The following is a 25,052-nucleotide window of genomic DNA, read 5'->3' as shown; positions in this document are numbered from 1 at the left end:
TTCAAGTTAAAATATTTAAATTCATACAGTCAATGATATTTTAAATACAGAGATATAGAGTTATAACAGAGACCCCAGGGACAAAGGCCAATACTATTTTCATCATTTAATTTCAGTGCTCGTTTATCAGCCCTTTTAAAGCCTCTTTTGGGTGAACCGTAAAGAAATGTTGTCCATCTCCACAATTTCTGTCTTAATTTTGCACGAAATACAAATCATGAATTTGGACTATTGGTGAGCTTACAGGCCAATTTGTAGGCTATGTGATGGTCCTATTGACGTGTACATCCAGTGTTTTTAACATTTAAAAAAAAAAAAAAACATTCAGCAAGTCACACAAAATAAATAAAAAAAAATGTGTTGAAAAATTAGCCTAGCATCCACATTTCATGAAGCATGTTTTTTTTCCCGGGCGATCAGTAAGTCGATTTTGTCAGCTATCAGTAGGACTATCCGTAGTATTTGCAAAATATTTCACGATTTACAGTTCACATGTTTTATAATCAACATATTGGTGATGTCCCAACAGGAACGAATAAAATAGCACGTAGCCATTTTTACAGGCGCAGACAGGTTGTAAAGCCAGGCTATTTTGTCTGAACCTTCGCCTTGCTTCAGTCCCGTCACTGTGTGTGCTGAGTGAAGAGGTCCTAAAGGGATAACACACTTAGGAAAATGCTGGATTTCATATAACTGAGGTTCAGCAATGTAAATAAAAGAGATTGTATGTCGAGTAATTTCCCATTATCAGCTAGCAAAAAAATAAATAAATAAAATAAAAATCCAAGGGGCTCTTCGCAGGCTGCTTTGTGTGTAATATTTTTAAACCCTACATCTGTCAGATATTATTCTTGTGCAGTGCATCCTGTATACCGGGACCGTCGCTTTGTTCCAGGTCTTTTGTATGTCTAATGACTTCCCTCCGCGGGTTGTTAGCACTTGACAGCGGGTCTCAAAACGAGGAACTTTCTTACAGTCATGTATTCAAAGGAGCTCCATCTAGGTACATGATTGGCAATTTTTGTCATGATCCTCTCATTATTAACATAAAAATTGACACAAAAGACGCGGTGCAAAATTATATGCGCCTTCCAGCTGATTAGGGGTGTCCCCATAGAGCAGAGGCAGGGTGTTGGGGAAGCTGTTCCTGCCAAAATCTCAGTCTATTAGGCCTATAGTGAAGAAAGATATGCTACTGGGCAGAGAAGCAGGACCTTCTGCTATCTAAATTTAGATAGCATAATTAGCTCACGTTTGTATCTTAAAACCAAAGGAGTCAAGGTAGCCAGGCTGGGTTTGTCACGCTGAATAGGCCACCTGGACATTTGAGCCGCAGAAAAAGAAATGGGACTCGGTGACTCTTCCTGGTTTAATTTGCTGGCTTTGTAGAAACGAATAAATTGATCTGAAACAGCACGGTGACTGAGACATGGGGACAGAATGGATACTCTGCATGGTCTGTTATATATATATATATTATTTTTTCCCCAAATATGTATAAATTAATCCAGCACAGCCCATAAAAAATGGTCTACTGGCACAACACAAGGGCACAAGCTTTTAGAAAAAAGTATTTTTTTTTTGTTCTTTTCTTTTGTCAGTTGCAAAATTTTCGGTGCTTAGCTATTCATGTCTTTTTTTTTGCTATAAAGAGTCTTTGGGACTTGAATCAGACTTTTAGAAATTAATCTTCGTGTGTGTTGGTGTGTGTGTGTTTACAGTGCTGCCTAATAAATGACTGCTTTTAACCCGGGTGTGATTTTTAAGTTAGGCCTATCCCTTAAAGTAGGACAAGAGCAAAACAGGAAACCGTCATGTGGGCTGCGTGGTGAGTTATCTGTTAAGCGACGTTTCTTCTCGTTGGTCTGGTGACGGGACTGAGGTCTTGCTGAGAACAGCAGCAGAATACGGCAGAAATCCACTCTCGGATCTTTGCCCCGAAGCTGTGCAGGTAAAGTCAGCGCTGGCGCTCCTGGAGCCCAGCGCGCTCGCCGCCTGGCTGCTGTGGCAGCTGAGACACGAACAAGGCCCGGTGGCTGACGGGGCGCTGACCGCCGCCGCCGCTGCCGCAGCCGCCGCCGCCGCCGATGCCGCCGCTGAGCTATTCAGGCCTGCGGGTGACTGGTACAGTCCCGGGTGCCTGAAGCTGCACAGGAGCTCTGGCCGCGAGTAGGGGTGGGAGAGTGCTCGGAAGGTATCGAGGGGCCGGATGGATGTGGCGAAAGGTGACGAGGCGGCACCGGTGGCGGCTGCGGCGGCTGCTGCTGCCGTGACACCGACGTGCGGGTAGTAATGTAGAGGCATGTGCGAGTGGAAAGGGTAAGGTAGACTTCCTGTAGCTGCTGCGTGCGTCATCATGTAAGTGTAGAAGCTGGGGTCTGCAGGATGGGGCCAGGACATCGCCAAACGCTGCCTTTTATCCTTCATCCGCCTGTTCTGGAACCACACCTGCACAAAGAGTCAAAACAAGGCCCATATTGAAGCTGCCATGTTGTTTCCAAGCTCTAATTTTAGACCTGTGGAGAGGAGAGTGTGTGTGTGTGTGTGTGGCTCAGCACAGACACTCGTCTCTGCTCTGAGATGGGAAAAAAAAATCCTACAAAGACTTTTTGAAAGTGAAAATAACGGCCTTTTGCAGTTAAAATCTACCAAAGTACATGAACATAAAACTTTTGTTTTGTTTTATTTTTTTTAGTATTTTTAAGCAGTCATTAAACGCAGGCTACTCCTTAAAGTTGAATCAATTAGCATCTAGTGAGGTGCACTAAATAAAACCATTAGCCTGTTGTATACAGGTTAAAATAAAATAGCATTCTGCAACATTTTATGTGTCGAAATAATATTATAATGACTACATTTTCTACTTTACAGTATTATAATTATTCATCTTTTGTGCGCCCACATCGTTTCTTTCTACGCACACACGCACACGGTGCACAGGAATAATGAAGATTAATCGGTAGCCTACCTTAATCGTAGTTTCGGGTAGATTCAGCGCTGCGGCTAATTCACATCTTCTCGGTCTGGAAACGTAATTTTCCCTGTAAAACTCTTTTTCCAGTCTTCCGATTTGTTCTCTGGTGAAAGCAGTCCGATACCTTCTCACTTGGTCGGAATTTGAATTGTTTGATCCCCCCGTTGAATTAGTACCGTTCATATTCGCCAGGGAGTTTGAGGAGGAAGAGCCAGAATTGCTGTCTGAAAAACCTAAACAATTGAAATTAAAAAGAAACAATTTGTTATCGATGTCAGAAATATTGAAATAATATACGCGTTAAGCCTATGGGCCTAAAGAAATTATTATAGCTGAATGATAATAAAGCTGGTTGAGGTGTAAAAAAAAAAAAAAAAAAACGTCAAGAGGCGAAAGCAAAACATTTATAATATTATTTTGAATTATGTTAGCTCGCATTTGTCTACTGTAGTATAGAAGAAATAATAATAATGATAGTTGTAGTAGTAACAGGCTAATACTAACCATTGCGTTTATTTTTATTTTTGATTATATAAAATGGGAGAGAATAATAACAATAACACCCGCACACACAAAACTACAGCAATGGTCTGACAAAATCCCGATAAATATGAGCTAAAATAAAAATGTTACCTTTGTTGTTTTCCTTGTGCTGGCTCGGGGAGCGATGCGCAGGGCATCCCACCTCCACATCACTGTTAATGTCAGAATCAGGCGAAACTTCGGAGTAAAGGCTCATTTTCTTCCTGCTTTCCGACGATGAAATTTCCGCCGAAGAGGTATTTTCACTGTTGTGGTGCGTACCGAAAAGGCTGTCAATTTCAAATTTGCCTTTCGTCGGGATGTCCCCAAGATTTCCATGGAGAGAAGCCGAAGTTATTCTCGGGCTTAGCCGTCCGCTGTGCTGAGAGTTTTCCAGGGCCTCCAGCACTGAATTTCCAGGCGTGTCTGCGAGCCTCTTCCCTGCGACGGGGCTGTGCAGACCTCTCTCCATCAATATCATCTCTTTTCTTATCCTCTCCATCATTAAGCCGTGCAAGACGACGAGGGGAAAAAAAGGGGTGAAAAAAGAGAGAGAGGGAGAGAGAGAGAGAGAGAGAGAGAGGGGGAGAAGGACCCACACAACACTTGTCCAGGGGGCTGGAGCACCAATGAGTTGTGTCGGAGCTAAATCCGCACGCAACTCAGCAACTGTCTCTAAATAACTGTCTCTAAACCTTTTTATAAGCAAGACGCAAAAAAATGAAAGAATCTAAATGCAATCGACGAGCGACTGCTTAAGATGAGCCGTGCATCCTCCCCACAGCAGCAAAATGTCATTCATCAAAAGTGCTCGCTGTTCGTTGTTAAAATGCTCGGCTGACGTTGCTCCAATGATCATTTATTGTAACAGGTTTATAAGCAAATAAATAGGAGAGGGCTGTCACTTGATGATGGAGGCGGCCTTCGGTCAGACGAATAATATCCAAGTGAAGAGGAAGAGAGGAGTGAGGAGCCAAGTGCTTGTCCCTGGGTTGATCTCTGAGTCTGTTTCAGATTGCTCTTGGGTTTGGCCTCTTGGGTGAAATTGACAGTCTGATTAATAAAATGAGCGCTGCAGCATTTCCCTCTTCATTTAGGAATATTATTATGCTTTGATTCGCTATTGTTTACCTCCCCACTGTTTGCCCTCCCTCTCTCTAATAGTTGTTCTCTTATTTATAGTCTTTTTTCTTTCTTTCTTTTTTTTAAAAATTTATTTATTTATTTCACAATTTCTTCGACCTAAGCCGTATGTGATGTGCAATGGGATTAAGGTGCAAGTTTGTGATCACAGACTAAGAGTGGCATTTTTTCACCTTTTTTTTTTAGAGCTTGTTAATGTTGCTTTGGGTTCAGTGTGTATTTTATCAGATTTTGCAACACACATTTCTTAATTCGTCAAAGTAACATTTTGATGTGCTTCTAACGCTTTGTTACGCGTTTGCTGACATCAACTCACGGTTGTTTTTTTTAACGCATGTTGAATGTTCACATCGGCTACTTTTAAAGTGACTTGAACGTGAATCTTATTTTGATTTAACCATAAGTGGCCTAATCACTTATTCCCAATGCAATTTCGTTACAGCTGATTCTTTACACCTTTTTTGTTCATTTTGATAGCTTTTCATTGAAACGAATGACTCAGATTTAAGATCTTATATTTGAGTATTTTCATTTTTAATCTATTTGATGTCATTTCCTCCTTATTTCCGTCTCTCTGTGTCGCAGCCTTTATTATCTGCATGGTACTTGGGGTATTTTTTAGGAAAATAACAGGCACATGTATGCATCATGTTAACTCTAACACAGATATGTAAAGAAATGCATGCGCTCTTGGTTTCTCGATGTGAAATGACCATAAAGGCACCATCAGTTTATCCTCTCCGCGTCCTCTGGCGCCCCCTGCAGGTTTTAATATGAACTACAGTCACAAATATGAAGGGTTGAAAGGGAGGTGTGGGCTGTAGTTTACCTCATGTTCCAACTTGTCTGTCTGGCCAAGATTAGTGTATAACCTATAGCATAAGCAGATAATATAAATATTTATGTTAATGGATACTCAAGCCATTTAAGAGGAGCTTGAAGCTTCTGTTGAGCCAAAGACTCATACAACCTGACATGCCCTGCCCATATTTTTGTAATCCTGGTGACTAATTCAAATCAGAGCAAAATCCACTGATGATGTTTTACAACTGAGAATGATGTTTTACAACTTACAGCATAAGACCAATTAATACATTGTTCACTAACTGTTTGCAAAGTTAAATGTGCCCACTTCTTTAGTGAACACATTGATTTCCTTTGTTTTTGAACGGGGAAAAAAACATTATGCTCAGGTAAGACACTGGTATGCAATGTCCTCTGAGCTTTGGGAATTTACATTTAATATAATTAGGTAATTTGCATACATGTACTGGTTTAATTGTGCAGCTGATTTTTACCTGAAGGGATGTTTTACATTTGAACACTCATCAGAGTTTTAGAATCCTGTAATCTTAGCCTTTTGTAATGTATTTTTGAGTTTCTCACTATTCAGCTCGCCTTTCATTGGCTACAGCATCAGAAGAAAGACATCGAGAGATATTCCTAAATGTGTGTGTTCATAGGTCACTGTAATCTCACCATTATTAGCGTTAACTTTTCTGAATAATGGGTCAAAATAAACAGAGAAAAGAACAGATTTATAGCAAATATTCATTTGTAAACATTCAGCAGTGTAATGTGTAAAGAAAGTGTATATTTAAATATTTAAGTGAAGGTGTCTTTGACCCCTGCTCCTCTGCTACACTTGGACATGAAGTCTTCCATGTCAATGACAGCCTTTGAGTTAGCAGTTTTCACTTTTTCACTTTACAGTTACCTCCCATCTGCCGTGTGGAGCCACCAGTGTGCACAGCTGCTTGTCGTAGGTTTCCATAGTCAGGATAGGTGCAGTGGTGTTGTGTGAGCATTTTCTGGGATATTTTCAAATGACTCCTTACTTCAGTCACTGCAGGTGATCAGATTTAGGCTTTCAAGATGGATGGGGCTGAGGGGGGTGCGAGTGAAAACCTTGCGGGTATAATTTTCTAACTTTAACTGTTTCACTTGGTGATGTAATAACTTTGTAATTTAGTTGTCTGTGTGATGAAATAAACATTAAGCGAACTGAGAATAATTCTGTTGAAAGTAAAATGAGGTACACTCATGTTGATGTTGATCAAGGCTACTAAAACACACTTATTCTTTACTGACATTCTCTAACAGTGAATATGAACCACACCAGACATAAGTATAATCTGTAAAGCTGGGTAGCGTTCACAGGTGTAAATATTTATTTGATATCACAGAATTCAGTCTATCGGCAAGAATGATGGAGCAGTCAGTCAAGCTCAGTCTTAACATGCCCTCACAATAATGGAAATCACCTCTGTGTTCGCCAAGGCTGTAAAGGTCCGTTTTAAGATTTACAACAATACCTTTCAAAGCCATCGACGGGCCTTCTTCAGAGCGGACATTCAGGGATTTCCCCACCTACATTCCATAATATTATCAATAGACTCTGAGAATCTGGACAAATCTGAGCATGTAAGAGAAGATGCTGAAAACCAGCACTGAATGCAGGTTACCCTTAGTCCATTAGGTCTGCACTAAAATCTGACATGACTGTATAAAGGTTATTACTACATGGGCTCAGGAACACTCAGGAAAACCACTGTCTGTAAACGCAGTTCATTGCTGCATCTGCATCTGCATCTGCAAATGCAAGTTAAGACTCCACCATGCATCGATGAGTCCAGGAACTTCTCTGGGCCATCTGAGGGGGACTAACACAAAGTGGGAAACATGACATTGGTATCTTGCACGTCTGTGGAGGCACCATTACTGCTGAAAGGTACATACGGGTCCCATCCATACGATGTCTTTTTCAGGGAGGTCCCTGCTTATTCCAGCAAGACAATGTCAAGCCACATTCTGCAGGTGGTATAACAGTGTGGCTTTGTAGTGAAAGTGTTTGGCTACTAGACTGGCTTGCCTGCAGTCCAGACCAATGAGTGGCGCATCATGAAACACAAAATATGGAGACACTCAACTATATCAATCAGGAATGGGAAAAAACACTTTCATAACTTCAGCAGTTTGTGTCCTCGGCTTCCAAATGCCATAATAATGAATATTACTGACCTACAAGGGGCACAGCACCTGACACAGATTACCATGGCTTTATTTGCAGTGAGAAGTTGTGATTTCTCAGCCACCTCAGCACAGTCAGTCTTTGAGGGACTCAGCATCTAGTGGTCATTAGAGGGACTGCAACTTCCAGCACTTAAACAGGAGTTTGAGGCCCCTAACAAAAGAATCATATCTCACTAAGAGGGCCCCTTCAGCCCCTGACCCTGCCAGCTCCATGCAGTGTATTGTGCTCAGCGACGCAACTGCTTTTCTCTTAGACATTATGTACTGAAATTTCAGCGAGGAGTTCAAGAGGGCACATATAGGAACAACAATATACTGCACAGTATTTGTTGACAGAAATATCAATATAAATGTGACTCGTATTCAGAATTACTTCTGAAGTCATTTTTATTGCTGATCAAAGCAGTAAAATAATCTATCTATATAGTTTGTATGTATGAAAGATACCACACTGGTTGTTCCCATATTAATGTAATGCTTTTGTTTTTTTTTAAATGAGCAACTTTTTATCATGCCATTTGGAAATTTTGCCACAATTTACTAAACCATACTTCATCGTAACTGTTATCTGCCTACCAGAGATTTGAAACTTGAAACCAACTCCAGAAATCCACCACATGCACGTCACAGTATTGTTTTGTATTAAAGCAGCCTTTAACTGTTGTCTCCTTATTTGTACTGAGCTACGTAGAAACTAAGTAAAAAATAAGCTCCTGAAAATCCTGACAGGGTGGAGATATTTGCAGACAATGCAAAATGACAGGATATCACACCACTTGAATTGTGATAGTATCTATCTGTCACATACACAGATGAGGCCTGTAGCCAGAATGGGAAAAGTACATGCTGAACTAATAAGGCATATGTGTAAATATAGTTGGATGTTTTACTGCTTTTATGCGCGTCTGGACTGTCTCTCTTGATTGAATCTGTTTATGAGATCAACTGTGAAGGTGTGTGTTAATGCCGAATGGGTCGGACACAAACAGAAAACAGGTCACCTGCACCTTAAAAGCAGATTACAAACATTCTTTTATGGATTAATTAAATTTAAACAGTGTAATAGAAACCAGGCAAGATATTTCTGGACATGTGGTGAATGACGATGTGAAGGATGTTAAGTCAAAACCTTGTTTTTGTTTTTTTTAGGGGTAACCTGAGGTGTTGGATCTGCTGTGTGCCCAGACAGGAACAGGCAGAACTGAACCCCACAGCATGAGAAATGAATTTGAACTGAGTGATCTAGTTAAGTCCCTTTACTCACCAGCTCCAAACCACATCAAGATGGCTTGGAGAGCTGGTGAGTAAAACAAGACAAAATGCAGATGTTGTTCAAAGTCTGGATTATAGACTGATTGCTTTTATTTCCCCTTCATCTTTCTTATTAATTGTGAGGCTTTACTGATTTGACCCTGTTATCCTGAGTCCACAGGTTAGACATTATGCTTTGGCTTGTTTTTAGTTTGATAAAACCAAACTATGGCTTGTTTGGATTTTCTTTTAATACGATGAAGTGTTTGTTTCTTCCATTTAATGAATGCTTCCAAATAGATTTTATGTGGGTGAGTTTGGTTATCAGTGAAGTGTGCGTGTGTGTCGAGCTGTCCACTTGCATGTACTCTTTAAACAGTGTTTAAATGCTAACTTATAGTCAAAACTATGGCCAACAAGAAGCTAGCGTGCTTGTCAAGAAGGCATCAAGTGATATGTGTAGGATATGGAGATCAGTCAGTTAAACAAAAGCGTAAACTCGTCAGAATTGGTCAAATAACTACTGAACCACAACACTTTACATGTGTGTCTAATAAGCTGGGGCTCAAATCATTATGTAAAAATATGTGCAACTGTTGAATACACAGCACAGGGCTGCAAAATAATTTTGGCATATTTTGCATTCATCTCACACAATTTTATCATCTTTTTTCATCACAGAGATGCTTTATAATCCCGTACAGTCCACCTATATGTGTTCACTGCTCTCAGCTAGGCAGGAATATGGAGTTACATGCCTTACTTGATGACAGTTTGCCAAAGCTAGAGCACATCATTGCGTAGATGCTGAATATTTTAATTTCAATTCACAAATTTGCATCTAGGAAAAATATTTTTGGAGATCACTTACTTAATGTTACCAGAGCTGGCGCCTATCAGCCTCAACAACTGACAGATGTTTTTTTTTAATTATTATTATTTATATTGAATGGTTTTTATATCAAATTATGCAAAAAACAGTAACGCAAGTCTGCTTCTAAGTTGTGAAGGTTGCTTTAGTAATAAGGAATGCAGAGGCGTATTTTCTTCCTCCTCCTTGTATCCGCGGAAAAGGGAGGGTTTCAGCTGCTTTGTTTTTACATCAAATATTAAAATATGAGCCCCTACAGAGAGCTCATCCCTCTCATTAATCAAATGTTTCCGTGCTGAATGCTAAATGAAGCTGTTGCTTGTATGCCAGTCTCACGCTGCTGGCGTCCTGCTCAGAAACCCGTGCCTTCGCTGCTGTCCTGATTTCTTTCCTTAAGTGAGAGCGCCATCTAGTGGCGACTGCTCGTCAATGCAAACAAAACAAATAACATCACAATGGCCAACCTAATTGCTGCTAAAGGCACGAGGCGAGACTGCATCTCGTTATTTTGAAACCGAGCGAGATTGGCTGTCATTTCAAACCAGCAGGTGAAGCAAGACGGTGGGAGGTTGTAGGAACTCTTCATATTTCATCAGTGTTGTTGTTGTTGTTGTTGTGAGTGGTAACAAACTGCACATGTACCACTAATGAGTCAACACCAGAGATATTAACACGTATCTTGAATGACATTATGCTCGAAACGGCCTCTCATCCAACCTAAAGGTATCATTTCGTGAAAGGCTGCAGTGGATGGAGCCCCTCTGTGTTCAGTTGTTTGGAAATGTCAACAATCAGTCACATTTCTTCTCATTTAAAGGCATACTGCGCAGCAATGGTCGGACATTGAGTCTCTGCAGGTCGCCAGTATCTGAGGACCTGCGTGAGTCTCCACAACCAGCCGTCTGTCTTCAGGGTCACCGGAAGCGTCCCGTACACAGCAAAATAACGAGTAAATAAGAAAATGCAGTTTCTGCACACACACACACACACACACACCACCACACACTCCTTAGTGGGTTAAATGTGGTGATTGAGAGGGATTATTTTAGTGGTGAGTCTTTCTTTTTTCTCTCCCAGCATATTATGTCATTAACGAACTAAATGACTTAGATTTTTTTCCTCCCCGCTTCATCCCTTTAGACATTAAGAAACAAACTGTAGATTTCCCAATAAACACTCAATAATGGTTTAATACCGATTTATGGTACCGTGTGGTGAGGTGACCATTAATGTGGTAACTTATAGTATAATGTAGTACTGCACTCAAGGAGGCACAACGATAGAAGGCTACTTTAAATGAAAGAATCTGAATAACTAAAGTGTAGCCTAAATTATTGAAAATAAATGCTTTGATAGTCACTTTGTGGAAAAAGAATTCAGCTGCAGTTCATTATAGAGTACTACAGATATTAGTACGAAGCTATAGTAATCATTTCGAAGTGTATGTTCACAAGTCAGACTTATTCTGAAGCTGCTCGTTGTTGATTCATTAGTTTGTTCAATCACCTAAACAAAACTTATTGTACGGTATTTTTAAATTTTAACGTTGTGGTTATTTTTAAGAAGTAGGCCACTAAAATGAATCATCCGTTCATTTGTAATGTGTTTCAGTCTAATTTGGAGCAAAACTTTTTTTTTTAATTAACTCTGGTTACGCTGGTTTGAATTTGTTCAGGATAAATTGAGGCTCCATTTTCAGTGCAGTGAATAAATAAAATTTGATCGGTTTCGTTCACGGAATCATCTCGGATCTTGACTTCGAAAGCTAAAAAAACTATTTCATCTGAAATACTCAAACCGTGGGATTCAGCCTCATTAACAGGCCAAAATCGTCTCCAGATAAACCCACGTCGCTTTTTAACTTTTATTTATTGCTTTTCCAATTTCGTTGTCTTGTCAGATTTCTCGAATTCTCAACAAAATAACCAAAAAAACGTCCGTTTTGACATTTTCAGTAGTCTGTAAACAGGACATCTGGAAAAGGGTCTAGACTTGTTGTCCAAAACCCCGCATGGACCAGTAGGATCTGATCTCACCTCTGGATAAGTCTGTACCTGAAAGACATACAGGTGCTTCAAAAACAATCCCTCAAATGGACCTAAACAAAACAGCTTTTTCTTTTTCTCATGCAAAAAAAACAAAACAAACAAAAAACAACAACTGAGAGGATGGTTCGTTGTGGCCTACCTCGACGCTCTACAAAAATCCTCCTTCATCCTGTGTCAGCTTTTTCAAACGGAATCAAACTGAGATCCCGCTTTGACTTTACGCTGACTCAAAACACCTCTGAGATGTTAACACCGTGGAGATTCAAGGCGACATTTCTCAGCCCAGAGAACTTGAACGAGGGAAGCAGCAAGTTTATTACCAAGGACAATAGACGGGCGGACAGCTTCCTTCAAAGGGGCCTGCAAAACATCCAGACTGAAGCTCCCCCAGTTTGGCTCCTGGCACCCTAAACATATGAAGGTCGAGGAGCAGTAAATGACACTAAAACTAAACACTAAAGCTTTACCTCATTTCCTAAATGTGGGAGACCATCTGCCGTTGTGACATAACGCCACGCAGACTTAACTCCACACAGCAAAACGTTAAAGCTACCTGTCCCACATATAAACACGTGTGTTTTGGTGTTTAGAAAAAAGAAAGTGTTTTGTGTTGAGAGAAGTCGCGTTTCTAATGTAATGTAATGTAATGTAATGTAATGTCCATTTGGCCTAATGGAGCTCTGCGCAGTTTGTGATTCAACGCCGCGTTGCTGAGAAGAATTTGTCGCCAAGGAAATTAAAATTGCGCAGACTGGTCGGTTCTCATTAACAGTAAGTTTGAGTTTCGCTTTTCTTCATCATGAGTGTTTTTAAGTTTAATTTATGTCAGCTACATTGAACATTTTCGTCAAACATCCCACGTTTTCTCACGCGATAAACATTTAAACTCGATATCAGTATCTCACGGTTATCTTGTGCTTTTTGGGGAGCTGCAGAGTCTGGATGGCCTGGATGTTTAAAACACGCCAGATCGACACCTGAATACCGTAAAAACGCAGTTTTCTGAACAAATCTGCAGATTCATTTTACTCCCACACAACAGATGCAGTTGTGTCATGTCGTTGACTTTTGTTTTTTCTCTTTTTGTACAAGTATTTAGATTTAGGTCAGTTGCGTTTAAATATTTCCGATTTCAACACTTTTTTAAAAAAGTTAATTTTCAACATTCTTCTTTTTAAATCTCTAAAATAAGTGATCATCAGATGTTTTAGCGTTGTTTCCTTTATTTACTCTAAACGTTAATTTCCAATAGTCACAAGAGTGATTTTTCTTTATTATTTTTATTTTTTTAAAGATGTCACCCACATCTTGGTGGTTTTAATCTCCGTATGTCAGCAAAGCTCCGGTGATGACTGAAACTGCTGCTGAGGTTTAATAGCAGAAAAAAAAGCCACCAACAAACAGTGAAAAGAGCAGGGACATCACGGCAGGAAGACCATATATGAACCTCTACTGCCACCTATTGGAGCACAGCCGCAACTACTCCGAGTAGAAAATTGCCTAATAAAGTGATTTTTGAAAAAAATGGACTCTTTCAAACCCCGTCTAACTTAAATCTCTTTGATTTTAATGCAAACAAAATGAAATAAACCTGAATTTGTCCATAAGGAATCCGACCTGGCGATGTGATCATTTGTGCTGAAGACCCCCTGAAAAACCAACTGCTCCAAGTCTTCAGTGTCGGTGTATTTTTGAGCTCTCAACCCCACAACACACACACACACACACACACACACACACCAAATTTTGTCCGAGTGACTCTGTAAATCATTAAAAGTATGATACCACAAATATGTCCAAATGAAGACTCAGTAATACTCTAATGGTTTATTCTGAGCAGGATGCAGATGTACTATAGAACATTACAGGTTTTAAGTCACCATCAGAGGAGTATGTGGACATATTTCTTTATGACAGCACTTATATTATTTGATAGTAAACTAAATACTGCAGGTAAAATATTCAGTATTCAAAATTTCAAATTGTACCAAACGTGCGTCACCACAGTGTGACGTTTATGCGGTTTCTTTTCAGGTGCTAACACGTGACTGGAGGTTCACGGTCGTAATTGTGCATTAGGGACATTATGGTTGTAATGGTTCTTTTCTTAACCTCCGAAAACAGCAAAGCTCCTGTTTTTTTCTTAACCCAAACTACACGTTGAGCGTATTTCAGATGAAAGCAGATCTATACGGAAACCTACAGGTGGTAAACGCAGTCAGTAGTTTTAAGCGGGTTCTGGAGAAGTGGATTTAAAGAAAACAGAAGAGGGACGTGAGCAGTTTCTAACTGGGCCAGGCTGTCGATGCAAATCCAGAATGCGGATTTACCACATTACGCGTTTCTCATATTTTCAACACGTATAGCCTGGAGGCCGACAAGCCTAAAGGCTGCAGTGGTTTCGTGGCAGCACCTCCAGTGTGTCAGTGTGCTGTATGTGATCTAACGTAAACCAGCTCAGTGGATGTTAACTCTCTGAGGCTTTGAGGCTACTCTGCTGATGAGATTGCATATGAGGAAAGGGGGTTGTTGTTGTCGCGTACGTCCATCTCTCTCCGTCTGTATGTGTCTAACATTTTTGAACTCCACGTCCCAATATTCTGTGTAATTATTCGAATTGTTCCCTAAAGGTTTTCCATAAAGCCTGTGAATGGCTGAGTTTGTCTCGTCTCTGCTCTCCTGTGGTGCATTCGAGGCCTTACGTTTCAGCCTTGTCCTTGTGCTCTGTGGGTCCGTCCTTGTTGTTGCTCATGTCACAGCACAATGATTGAGATGAGAGACGTGACGCTGAAACCGAACCAAGGTGTAATATTCTTAAGATATTCCTGACCAAACACAAGGTTAGAATTTCACCTCCTCCACCCACCCAATACCAAAATATTTCCTCATGGAGCATTTTGCTTTGCAGTATTGAGAGCAAGGGTGGGGCGGAACAACATATTTTGCATATCACGTGATGCTGTATTAACAAATCAACAATTACCTACCCTTTATTCTTCAGGAGTTGCTAAAAGGCTTGCAAGAAGCGTCTGAGAAAAGCTCCATGGAAATGTGTGAGCGGAATCCTTTAAATCCCGGCTATGTTGGTTCTCTGTTGAATTTTACGCCCCCTGAGTCGCTCTATTTCTCCAATTTGCGGGGCAATGGAGCGCACATACCCGGGCTGCATCAGCTCCCTTACAACAGGAGAGATGTGTGCACGCTCCCGTGGACTTCCTCAAGTTCGTGCACGTCTGGAGCAGCAGCAGCACAGCCACAGAGCCGCACCTTCGGAGGCTACTGTCCGCCGTTTCTGTCCAACTCGGTGTCTATAAATTCAAACTCCGTCAGCGGCCACGCAGTCAAGGCGCATTTGGAGGAGCCGGCGCGATGCTTTCAGAATGCCAACCACAAGAGTGACGAGCCTGGCAGACAAGATGAGGTTTACGCCGGGGAACACGGGGCCGCCAGTGACCGCGGTTACTCAGATCTAGACAGCCGGTCTCACGGTTCTGCGGCCCAGCTCGACCCGGACTCTGCAGGTCCCCTGCATGTGAACGGCACCAAACAGGAGCAGAATCTCGGCCATCCATCCTCGAGTAACACATGTTCAAGAACGACTTTTGCAGGAGGTTAAGTAGCCAATTTTATTGATCAATCTCCTTGACACAAAGCGTTTCCCCTCGTTTTGTTGCGTTTACAAATCTGTTAAGATGAGACAATAATCGACAGGAAGTGGATCCGTGCTGCTGCTTATGGAGTCGTTTTATGTCGACTCTCTCGTCACGTCATAAGACTGATCACTTTCATTGGCGAGTATTGTTAAATAAGAGTTATATGAGAGCTTGTGCTTTGAGTGTGACATAATGACTTCATATGACTCTGCGACTCTTTTATGGTCAGTTTATCTCACCTGCGGCTTCATTATTATTTCAATATTCCCATAATATCCTTATAGGCTTATATGCTTTGCGTGGGCTTAGTGTAGTACAGTAGCCCACAGCAGGTTTGACTTCTGATATTTACTACGTTTTTAAAATTTTAGCCTTTGCGAGAAATGAGCAACGCTAATAAGTAGTGCGACTGGGAGCAGTTAATTCCCCTACATTTATTTCTCACTAGCTGAAGACGGCGTTCATTTAAAGTATAAAACTTGTTTTTGCCTCTGCTCCCTCCAGGTGCCCCGTGGTGCTCATCACAAGTGAAAACCAGAAAGAAGAGAAAGCCTTACTCGAAGCCACAGCTGGCTGAACTTGAGAATGAATTTCTGATGAATGAATTCATCAACAGACAGAAACGAAAAGAGCTGTCAGACAGACTGGACCTGAGCGACCAACAAGTGAAAATATGGTTTCAGAATCGGAGGATGAAAAAGAAACGACTGATGATGCGCGAACAAGCTTTCTCGGCGTACTGATGACCTCTGGACTTGATCGTGACCAGGAGCGCACACCTGTGTTGTGCTGTGAATGTTGCAGCACATCACATAGCCTGTCGGTCTGTGGCATGGACTTGTATTAAAGTATAAAATGTTTCTATTCCTGTCACGCAATAGGCTACATGATAATAAAGTAACGCATTGCAGGTTATAAGATGCGGTGGATCCTACTCAGTTGCTCTCCAAATGCGCAGTGGGCCTTGGCTCTTGTTGGCCTGTAATGATAAACCTTTAATTGTCTCTCATTGAGCTCAAATTTCCGGCCCTTTCAGACAGGAATATTGTTCTGTATGTTTTCTTTTTGTGTGTGTGTTTTTTTATGACGACCTGCGCATGTAGTGCAGGCCTTATGTGGAAGCAAACAGTCAAGTTCATGTTTACGGACGGACGAAACACCAACAAAAGTCTCTATGAAATATATTATAATTGCATGTCTATTTCCTAATTGCTGTTGTTCAATTAAAGGAATGATCTCTCCCTTAAGTGATGGTGATGGAATAAAAGAAATCGCGTTTGTTCTGTATGGTCTGCGGTGGAAAAGATTTGCGCCGCATTGACTGCTGGAAGTTGTTTACTTCAAACGCCTGCAAAAAAATATGAGTTTGTGGATGTGAAACGTTGTCACGGTGTTAGTCCAAACTGCGTTATTATTTTATTAAATAAGGGTGGATTTTTGTCTTGCTGCACACTCAGCTCAGATGCTTGGGAATCTTGGGAAGTCTTTGTAAATGCGCAAATAATGAGATAATATTTCACTTTGGCTTGAACTCATTTTTGAATCATTCTCGAAAGCATGTTGTTGGTATTAGTCTGTTTAATGACCGTTTATTAGCCGCCCTTTTACGCACGGACAAGAGATTTTGTAAAAATAAAACCAAACAAACAAAAAAAACAAAAAAAAATGGATGCAAAGCTCCAGACTGATACATTTGTGAATAAATAAATCATTTCTAAATTACGTGTGTAGACGTTATCGTGCGTAATGTGAGTTATTTCTTACTTTTGCACATGTGTGTTGAATGGCGAGTTTGACCTACAGGCTTCAAGTTTATGTGCTGTAGTTGTATTCACGGTCATTCAGTCAGTCGCAGTTGATATGTTTGAATACGTAAAAGGTGCCGATCGTCTGCAGTGTTTCCACCAAATTGTACATTTTGCAGCAGAAGCAGAGAGGGTCTACTTCGCATGGCTCTGTGTTGCTCTTTGGAGCGGCGGTGGAAAGGCCCAGCCTGAGTGAGTGTTGCTTCCGTTCACAAGACTAAAGCAGAACTCTCACCGAACTGGTTTGTCTTTGTGCACAGATACGTTAATAACGTCTTTCCGGATATCCACCAACGCTCATTTTAAAACTAAGCGTCATACAGTCTGCCTCTCCCCCATGAACGGCTTTCTGTATCTCTATCATGTATCTTCTTCCACACAAAAACAAATATTTTCAGAGCCAGCACAACTAATTCGCCGTCTGCGTTAATATTATGTGTTAATGACCCAACTTTAATTTTAGTTGTAAATACAGCAGACAATACTTAGCAAAAACCCAGTAAAGGTATGGGTGGATTTTCCTGCTCATTCTGTGTCAGCTCTTTGTTTCTCCTGCTTGGCGCATATACGCGTAATTTCTGCTCTCAGTACAAATACATGTGAACACAGCTGCGGCTTTACACCAAAAGGGAAAACCTCCCACTGACAAGTGAGAGGTTTCTGTGGGTAAATGGATCTGCTCTGATTCAGAAGCCTTATACTCATCCTTTCATTTCTCTGTGATGTTTTAAGCACCTAACGCGCCACAAACGGGCTCCTCTTTGCGTAACAGCAGCGATTTGGTGTAGGTGTTCGTCCTTTGGGCATTCATATCTGGGTTATTTCTTATATCTACCAAAACACTATTACTGTTCCCACAATGTGGTGGAGAACTGAGGAAGTTTAAGGCTGCATGGCGCAGCCCGCCAGCCTGCCTCTGAATGCAGAGGCTCAGGCCGCAGCCAGCAACGAATTGCCAACAGAACAGCACACATGAAACATTAGCGAGTGAATCTCCTGATGTGCCCTCCCATTACATCATCATCATCATCATCACGTCATCATCACTGCAACTGTCTACCCAGCAGCACACTGCAGTCATATTAAAGGTTCATGAAAGTCAGAGTAACATTTCAGACCCTGTAATCTGTGATGAAAACGTGGGGAGATGGTTCTTCCGGTAGCGACTGTTACCACAGCTCCAATTGTTTTTTTTTTTTTAATTTTGTAGAGCTATTAGGACTAAATGTAACTTTAAAAAATACAACATCAATAACAACAAAACCCAACAAAGAACTGGCGTAATCTTGCTGTGTTTCCAGTCTATTGTTTTGCGCACTACCCACGCACATGTATTGCTGTGTTCCAGCTCTGTCTGTTCTCCCTCTCATCTTAAAATCCTTCCCACACAACGTGTTTCACCCGATATTATTTTTAATCAGTGCTCACACTATTTTGAACGCGTACTCTGAGTTTTCTATAGCACCGAAAGGCAACGTTTTTCCTCCCCTCGCTGTTTGTTGGCCTTTCTGCCAGACACAACCGCACAGCGTCAAACAGCTCAGGCTACTTAAGATGGTGGCAACACCAAAACAAAGTTAAGGTCAAGTTAGTAAGCTGTGCGTTGCTACTTCCCCCAAATATTATCACATAACCACTTCTTTGTGAGGAATACAGAAATCATTTTCACTGAAGGTCGACTCCTCTAACCTATACGAACAAGTTCCAAGTAGTCCGTTATGTATGTTTGGTAAAAATGTTGTATTAACGTTAATATTGCGCACAACAACAACGTCAACTTAAGTTACATTTGCTCTCTCAAAACGTTTTGCCATTGAAGTATAAAACGCCACTGAGTGCATATATGAACCTCACATTTAAGCCTGGAAATATAATTTTATCAGATTTCATTTGCGCTTTATTCGTGTATTACTGTAATCGTCTGGTTTTATTTCATTGTGGTCCCGATGTGTTTTTGCTCCTGGTTCAACCACCAAGTACCAAAGTACTTCGTAAGTTTGATTTGAAAAAGCGCTGCAGCCTATAAATGTTTTGTTTAACGTATCGTTATTTATTATCGTTATTATCAGCATAAACGTTACATTTTAGAGCACAAATGTACACGGTTTGAATAATAAGAAAAAAAGACAGCCAACACAGACAAACAGAAGCAACAGGTCGCCTCAGTTTGTTTTTCTATTGGTTAACCGAAAGTAATTCAGTCTTATACGATCTTTGTTCTTGAACGTTGCAATACCGTTCTGTTGTTTTGAAATGTCCAATTTTCACCCTATTTTTTTTTAATAAATAAAGACGCATTTTGTTGCATGTGCATGTGTGTTCACTGCCTGAGGGGTTTCAACGTGTGGTGTGGTAAAAGCAGAGCTCAGAAAACCCGACCACAGAGCTGATTTTACCCCCAATAACAATAAACCCAGTCGCCTTTAAGCTGCCTCCACATTGCGTGTGACCTTCAGGCTTACAGCAGTGAAGAATCCACGCTGGCCTTCAAATCCGAGCTGCAGAGGTGCGTTTGCATGATCATTTTGCGTTCAGCAAACGCTATCAGCTGCTCGATTTCATCTGCATGTCTGTCTTTTCCACTACCTCACGAGCATTAAACATGAAAGATCATACTCACAGAAGGAAAACAAAAATACTTATCGAGGCTTGAAGACATGGTGTCCGTTCACTGGTGTTTTAACTCCGCTTTCGCCACCCAGAAGAGGCCCTGGACCCTGCAGGCATGGCTGCCTTCGCGCAATAAAATGATTTGGGTGCAGAGGCTTGTTGGCGAATGCTTGGTGGACATCACCTAGACCACAGACGGTCAAAGCCAGTTGTTTTGGACTTGGCCATGCTGAATGTGATTTATGCTTCAGATTGACTGAGCTTATGTTTTATTTATGGCATCCAAAGTCAACTTTTCTGCATCTGCAATAGCAAAGCAGGGCTGTTTTATTTGGCCGTTTGCGTTCACCTGCATTTATTATCAAGGGTGTAACAAATGAAAAACCAAGCACCAAGTGGTGTTTGAATGTTCCAACACCAACCTGTTTTAAAGTTAAGACACACAAGACACGGGATTTGCTGCAGCAGATTAGTTTTCTTTTTGTTTTATTTCTTCTGTGGCGCCTGAGCTTTTTAAATTGCACCGCGCTGCAGGCCAGCAGGATTTTCTGTCCGATAATGAGTTCAAATATTTTCCTGCTGTGTTTGATTGTGTGTATTTAATTGTCCCCCAGCCAACGTGTTGCACAGTGATTATACCCAATAAACCCTGAAATTTATCTGCATAAAAAATAGACTTAATGAGCCGCTTGTGCACGAATTCTGCAGACTTAGTTTTTTGGTTTTTTGTTTTTTTCCACTGTGCGGCGGAAGTGCAGCCACGGTGGCCTTGGTGCCATTCTCCTCCAGCTTTGTATTAAATGCGGGAGGTCAACTTCAATGTTTCAGACCTAACTGTTGCTGCAAGCGCTCGATGATTGCTCCAAAGTGAGCGAATTTATTGGCGGAATGAGCGTGTGCGGCTGTCATTACACGACGGAGATGATGTTGCTGTAAAGCTTTCAATTAAATATTCCAGCGGTGGTTCACAAATGTCTTTTTCCGTGAGCTATAGGGTAAGAAGGCTGGAGAGGAGTTTCCTCTGCAGCCAGGCAGCCAATGGAGTCTCCAGCATGCGCTCACATGAGTTTCTCCGGACAGTTTTTAATGACTGATATTGATGTATGGTAATTTCTTGGCTGGATCACATGACACAATTACCTCAAGAATCGATCAAGATGTATTGCAGGTCTGCCTACGTTTCCGATTTTTTCTCCCTGGCGGGGTCTTTCCACACGCCTGTGGTGCTATAGATGGACAAAGTTTAACACAGTCAGGCTACCAATTCCCTTCCTCTGTTGCAAAGAGGAAAAAGGAGGAAGAGATATGACGGAATACGATGATCGCAGCTGTGCGTCAAATATGTATTTACCGAGCTGCACTTATTACGTCTCGACGCCCGATTTCACTTCGGTCTCCTCCTTTTTACCACAAAATACTTCGTGTCAAATCAATTTTCCCTATTCTCCCAACATAGCTCAAGTCCAACCTGTTCGAGAAGTCGCTTTCAGGGATTATGGACTGGACCATCCCAGCAAATGGCACTATAGGGGCAATTACGCTTCTTACTACTCAACGGACGAGATAATGCATCGGGACTTGATCCAGTCCTCCAGCAGCAGGGCGGATGTGATATTCAAAAACGAGTCCTTGTACGGCCATCACGGAGGGACGAGTTCGCCGTGCGGTTTCTTCACCGGCATCGGCCGAAATGGGGTTCTTCCCCAGGGCTTCGACCAGTTTCTTGACACCCCTAACTCGGACAAGCCCAGTACGGAGCTCCCCAAACAAAAGACAGACTCCGCTGTTGCCGGGGACGCTGCGAATAACAGCCAGGCTTTAACCAAACTAGAGCAACACAAAGCTGAACCGAGCGGGAGCGTCGACGAGGATTCTTCTTCCAACTGCGGCGACAGGAACAACCAGCAGAGTAAGTCTCTACATATTCCTCTTTGTCTTGGATATAAGGTGTGCACTTTAGACAACAGACTGTCTGGACTGCACCGTGTCCACCACCGTGGCCGTCCAGGGTTATGTGCCTCTTTATAAGCATGCAAAAGCTTTTTATATCCCAATAAGAGTTGCTTTACGGTTGTAAAGGTATTTACAATGGGAAAAGGCTAAGTAAGCATACTTTAAAGGCAGCCCTGTGTCTAATAACAATACTGTGCTGCAGAAATTGAGTTGTATTGATGGGCAGTTCAAGGAGGATAGAAATGGTTTTCAGTTGGGTTTATTTTGGATAATGTTGTGCACGAATAGCAACACAACACAGGGAGCTCCGAGCTGTGCATATAAGAACACAGCACTTTGGGTTCATTTTAATGCAGATTCCTCTGTTCTCTCTCATTGTGTGTGTGTGTGTGTGTGTGTGTGTGTGAGAAGAAGGCCTTTGTGCAGAAATAAATAAATAAACGTGTTTGTCAACTTGTTACCTTTTTCTTAAGTTCAGATGTTATGATTTACACGCTCTTCAGATTTTAGAAAACATCTTTCACGTTTTCTTCTCTCGCACAGACTCATCAACCAAGTCCAGGAAGAAGAGGTGTCCTTACTCCAAATACCAGATCCGAGAACTTGAACGAGAGTTTTTCTTCAACGTGTATATTAACAAAGAGAAGCGGCTTCAGCTGTCCAGGATGTTAAACCTGTCCGACCGGCAGGTGAAGATTTGGTTTCAAAATAGAAGAATGAAAGAGAAAAAGCTGAATCGCGACCGCCTACAGTATTTCACTGGGAATCCTTTATTCTGATATCTGACATAATGCTACACACACACACACACACACACACACACGATGGTAAAATAGTAACTATACACACACGTTAAGACTTGTCACCCTGCATATTTGAGCTCCAATCACATCCAACAGCTCATTTTCAAAAATCCAGTATTTGGAATTACAAGGCGCCATATATTTTTTTTAATATTATTATTATTATTAAAATAAACAATCTCTGCATTTTTTTAAAATTTCATTGTATTTTTTGTTCACATATCTGAATTATTATTGCCAGCAAAATATTCCAGCGTTGTGCGGGCTGTGCTTTGAAATTATTTATATAAAATATATGTAGGCTTCTTCCTTGTGTAATGTCCATTCTTAGAAGACGCATGCGTAATGCACGTTGTGGTGTGAAATAAAGTAGACACGACAAGTGTTGTATCATAGTCACGAAACTTGTCACATGAACTTAACCAAGTCGAACGAAAATGAAGTGAAGACGAGGGGGGGGGGGGATTTTCCGAAGATTCATCAATGGAGAAATTTGGCGCTTTCAGGCCTGTATAGTCCTTTCATTCCCTTTGCTTTCATCACTGAGTTGTTTACTAAACCTTGAACCGTCTAGACAGTATAATAAACGTAGCTGTAAACGTCTAAATAGGGGGCTATTGGACTTTGGTGTCCCAACCCCCCCAGACCACAAGAGGACTGAATCATTTTCCTGCCTCAAAGTAGTTTCACTCCAGGCTACAAATGTTTGGAGAAGTGAAGAGGCTTTCTGCGCATCTCGTCCATATGTGGCTCCTTTGTTTTCTCCTCCACACTTAACGTTAGCAGTCTTAGCTGGGGAATAATTGGGAGGATATTCTAGCAAGGATCACCACGTGAGAGAATAGGTAATGTCTCAAGTTTATTTGCTTTTCTGGCCTTCCCAATGAGCTAAATGTGACTCTAAATCTGCTGCAAAAGAGGAAGATTTTCTGTTTTTGGTGGGGGAAAAAAGCGCTTTAATTAATGCAGGTGAAACATTTCCACCCACATGTAGTGAAATCATCTGAATGTCCCTGCTTTAACTCATGTACTGTTTATCTCTGGGCTATTTTTGTGACCAGCAAAGAGTCGAAGTAAATAAATGCACGCAATCCACGCAGTTGCTTTAATGAAAATCCCTGTGATGCCAGTAGGAGATCATTTTCTTTTGCAGCAACAATTGTTTCAGTATCCTTTATGGAGGGAAAAAAAAAGTTTAGAGTTGGATTAATGTTTTTTCATCTGTGATGTACTATCACATCTTCAGTTATTTCCCAAAAAGGCTATTAGAAAACCGAGGTTTCATTAAGCGTTTAATTGGGTTGTCATCATGTCCTACAGTGAAATTACATTACCAACTGTGTAGGGTATTTCACTTTGCTTCTCGGTGTATCCACAGGAGGGCAGACTTGCAGCTTTTGGTTGCAGCTGGAAATGCAGGGTTCAGCCAAATTTAAAATCTACCCAACATGAAAGTCAGTCAGTGGAGGAATAATCCTTTCGACGCAGGCTTTGTTTGTTTGGATTCTTATTTCATTCTCACCATCGTATTTCAACATAATTTACATTCCTGAAATTCTTTTCAAATTGTTCCAGTTGTTCTCTTTTATTTAAAAAAAAAATACGAGCATGAATGTTAAACCATTGAACAGCGCAAGCTACAGAAATTAAGAACACATTGAGTCTTAACGTGGCTTATTTCCCTCTCAGCGCTCAGCTGAACTGATGCTAGTCCTGCATCTTCCACAGGAAGTCATGTTCAAGTGTTCTGCAAGGAGTCAGACAGAGAAAAACTATGTCGTGCCATGTGGTCCTTTTTAAAAACACTTCGATTGGTAACTTCTAGTCACTGACACATGTCAAATGTCATGGCATTGTAGGGAATTATTGATATAAATATAATTTGCATTTTCTTTCATTTACTTTGGTTTTGCTGCTGCCTGTCTGTTATTGTAGCCTGTTATCGTTTGTCTGTGTCTTACTCTCTGCTTTACAAATTATATGTGTGTGTCACTTTTCCCAAAAAAGGACAAAAGTGCTGTTGTAATAATCCTGTAATATCAGGATTTTCGACCTGAACTTTCTCAGCGTCTGCGTCCTATGAGCGATCAACTCCACACTTAGACCACATGTTTTATTTTATTCTTCTGAATCCTTCCCTTATGTTTGAAATATATAAGAATCTGTTTTATTGCTCTCAATATGTTCTAAACTGTTATTATTATTATTATTATTATTATTATTATTATTATGCTGCATTATCCGAATTAGTTTTTCTGCTTTTATGGTTGTGTATATTTCGTGCGTGTACGAATTGTTATTTATACCTGAAGAATACACTCATATTAAAGTTTTTTTTTCCAGTTCCGTTGAATATAGGATATAAAATTCGCAGTCATATTACCTT

General features: G+C 41.0%; 3 protein-coding genes across 5 annotated transcripts in view; 2 read left to right on the top strand and 1 right to left on the bottom strand.

Annotated features, from left to right (window-relative positions):
* hoxd12a (homeobox D12a) overlaps nt 1–16,956 on the top strand; it is a 21,283-nt gene extending 4,327 nt beyond the window's left edge. Inside the window, exons 1-3 of one of the 3 annotated variants that reach the window (XM_046404761.1) lie at nt 10,611–10,743; nt 14,844–15,453; nt 16,000–16,956. In XM_046404761.1, coding sequence (XP_046260717.1) covers nt 14,886–15,453; nt 16,000–16,238 — 807 coding nt within the window. In that variant the 5' untranslated portion in view covers nt 10,611–10,743; nt 14,844–14,885 and the 3' untranslated portion in view covers nt 16,239–16,956. Of the gene's footprint in view, nt 1–10,610; nt 10,744–13,897; nt 14,683–14,843; nt 15,454–15,999 lie in introns of those variants that run through there. The other 2 variants (XM_046404762.1, XM_046404760.1) reach the window with 2 other exon arrangements.
* Nucleotides 1,834–4,001, bottom strand: evx2 (even-skipped homeobox 2). The gene is made up of 3 exons (XM_046404759.1): nt 3,608–4,001; nt 2,969–3,207; nt 1,834–2,448 (listed from the first exon to the last, which is right to left on the bottom strand). The coding sequence occupies exons 1-3, from the start codon at nt 3,999–4,001 to the stop codon at nt 1,834–1,836; spliced, it is 1,248 nt and encodes a 415-aa protein (XP_046260715.1).
* Nucleotides 16,957–21,152: 4,196 nt separating the features above from the next.
* hoxd11a (homeobox D11a) lies at nt 21,153–24,666 on the top strand. The gene is made up of 2 exons (XM_046405132.1): nt 21,153–21,819; nt 22,407–24,666. Exons 1-2 carry the CDS (start codon nt 21,216–21,218, stop codon nt 22,640–22,642), a joined length of 840 nt encoding a protein of 279 aa, XP_046261088.1. The 5' UTR covers nt 21,153–21,215; the 3' UTR covers nt 22,643–24,666.
* The last annotated feature ends 386 nt before the right edge of the window (nt 24,667–25,052 follow it).

This window comes from Scatophagus argus, chromosome 11 (assembly GCF_020382885.2).
Source record: "Scatophagus argus isolate fScaArg1 chromosome 11, fScaArg1.pri, whole genome shotgun sequence".
NCBI classification, from domain to species: Eukaryota; Metazoa; Chordata; class Actinopteri; family Scatophagidae; genus Scatophagus; species Scatophagus argus.
The sequence above is the reverse complement of the archived record's forward strand: the minus strand, read 5'-3'. Positions and strand labels throughout refer to the sequence as shown.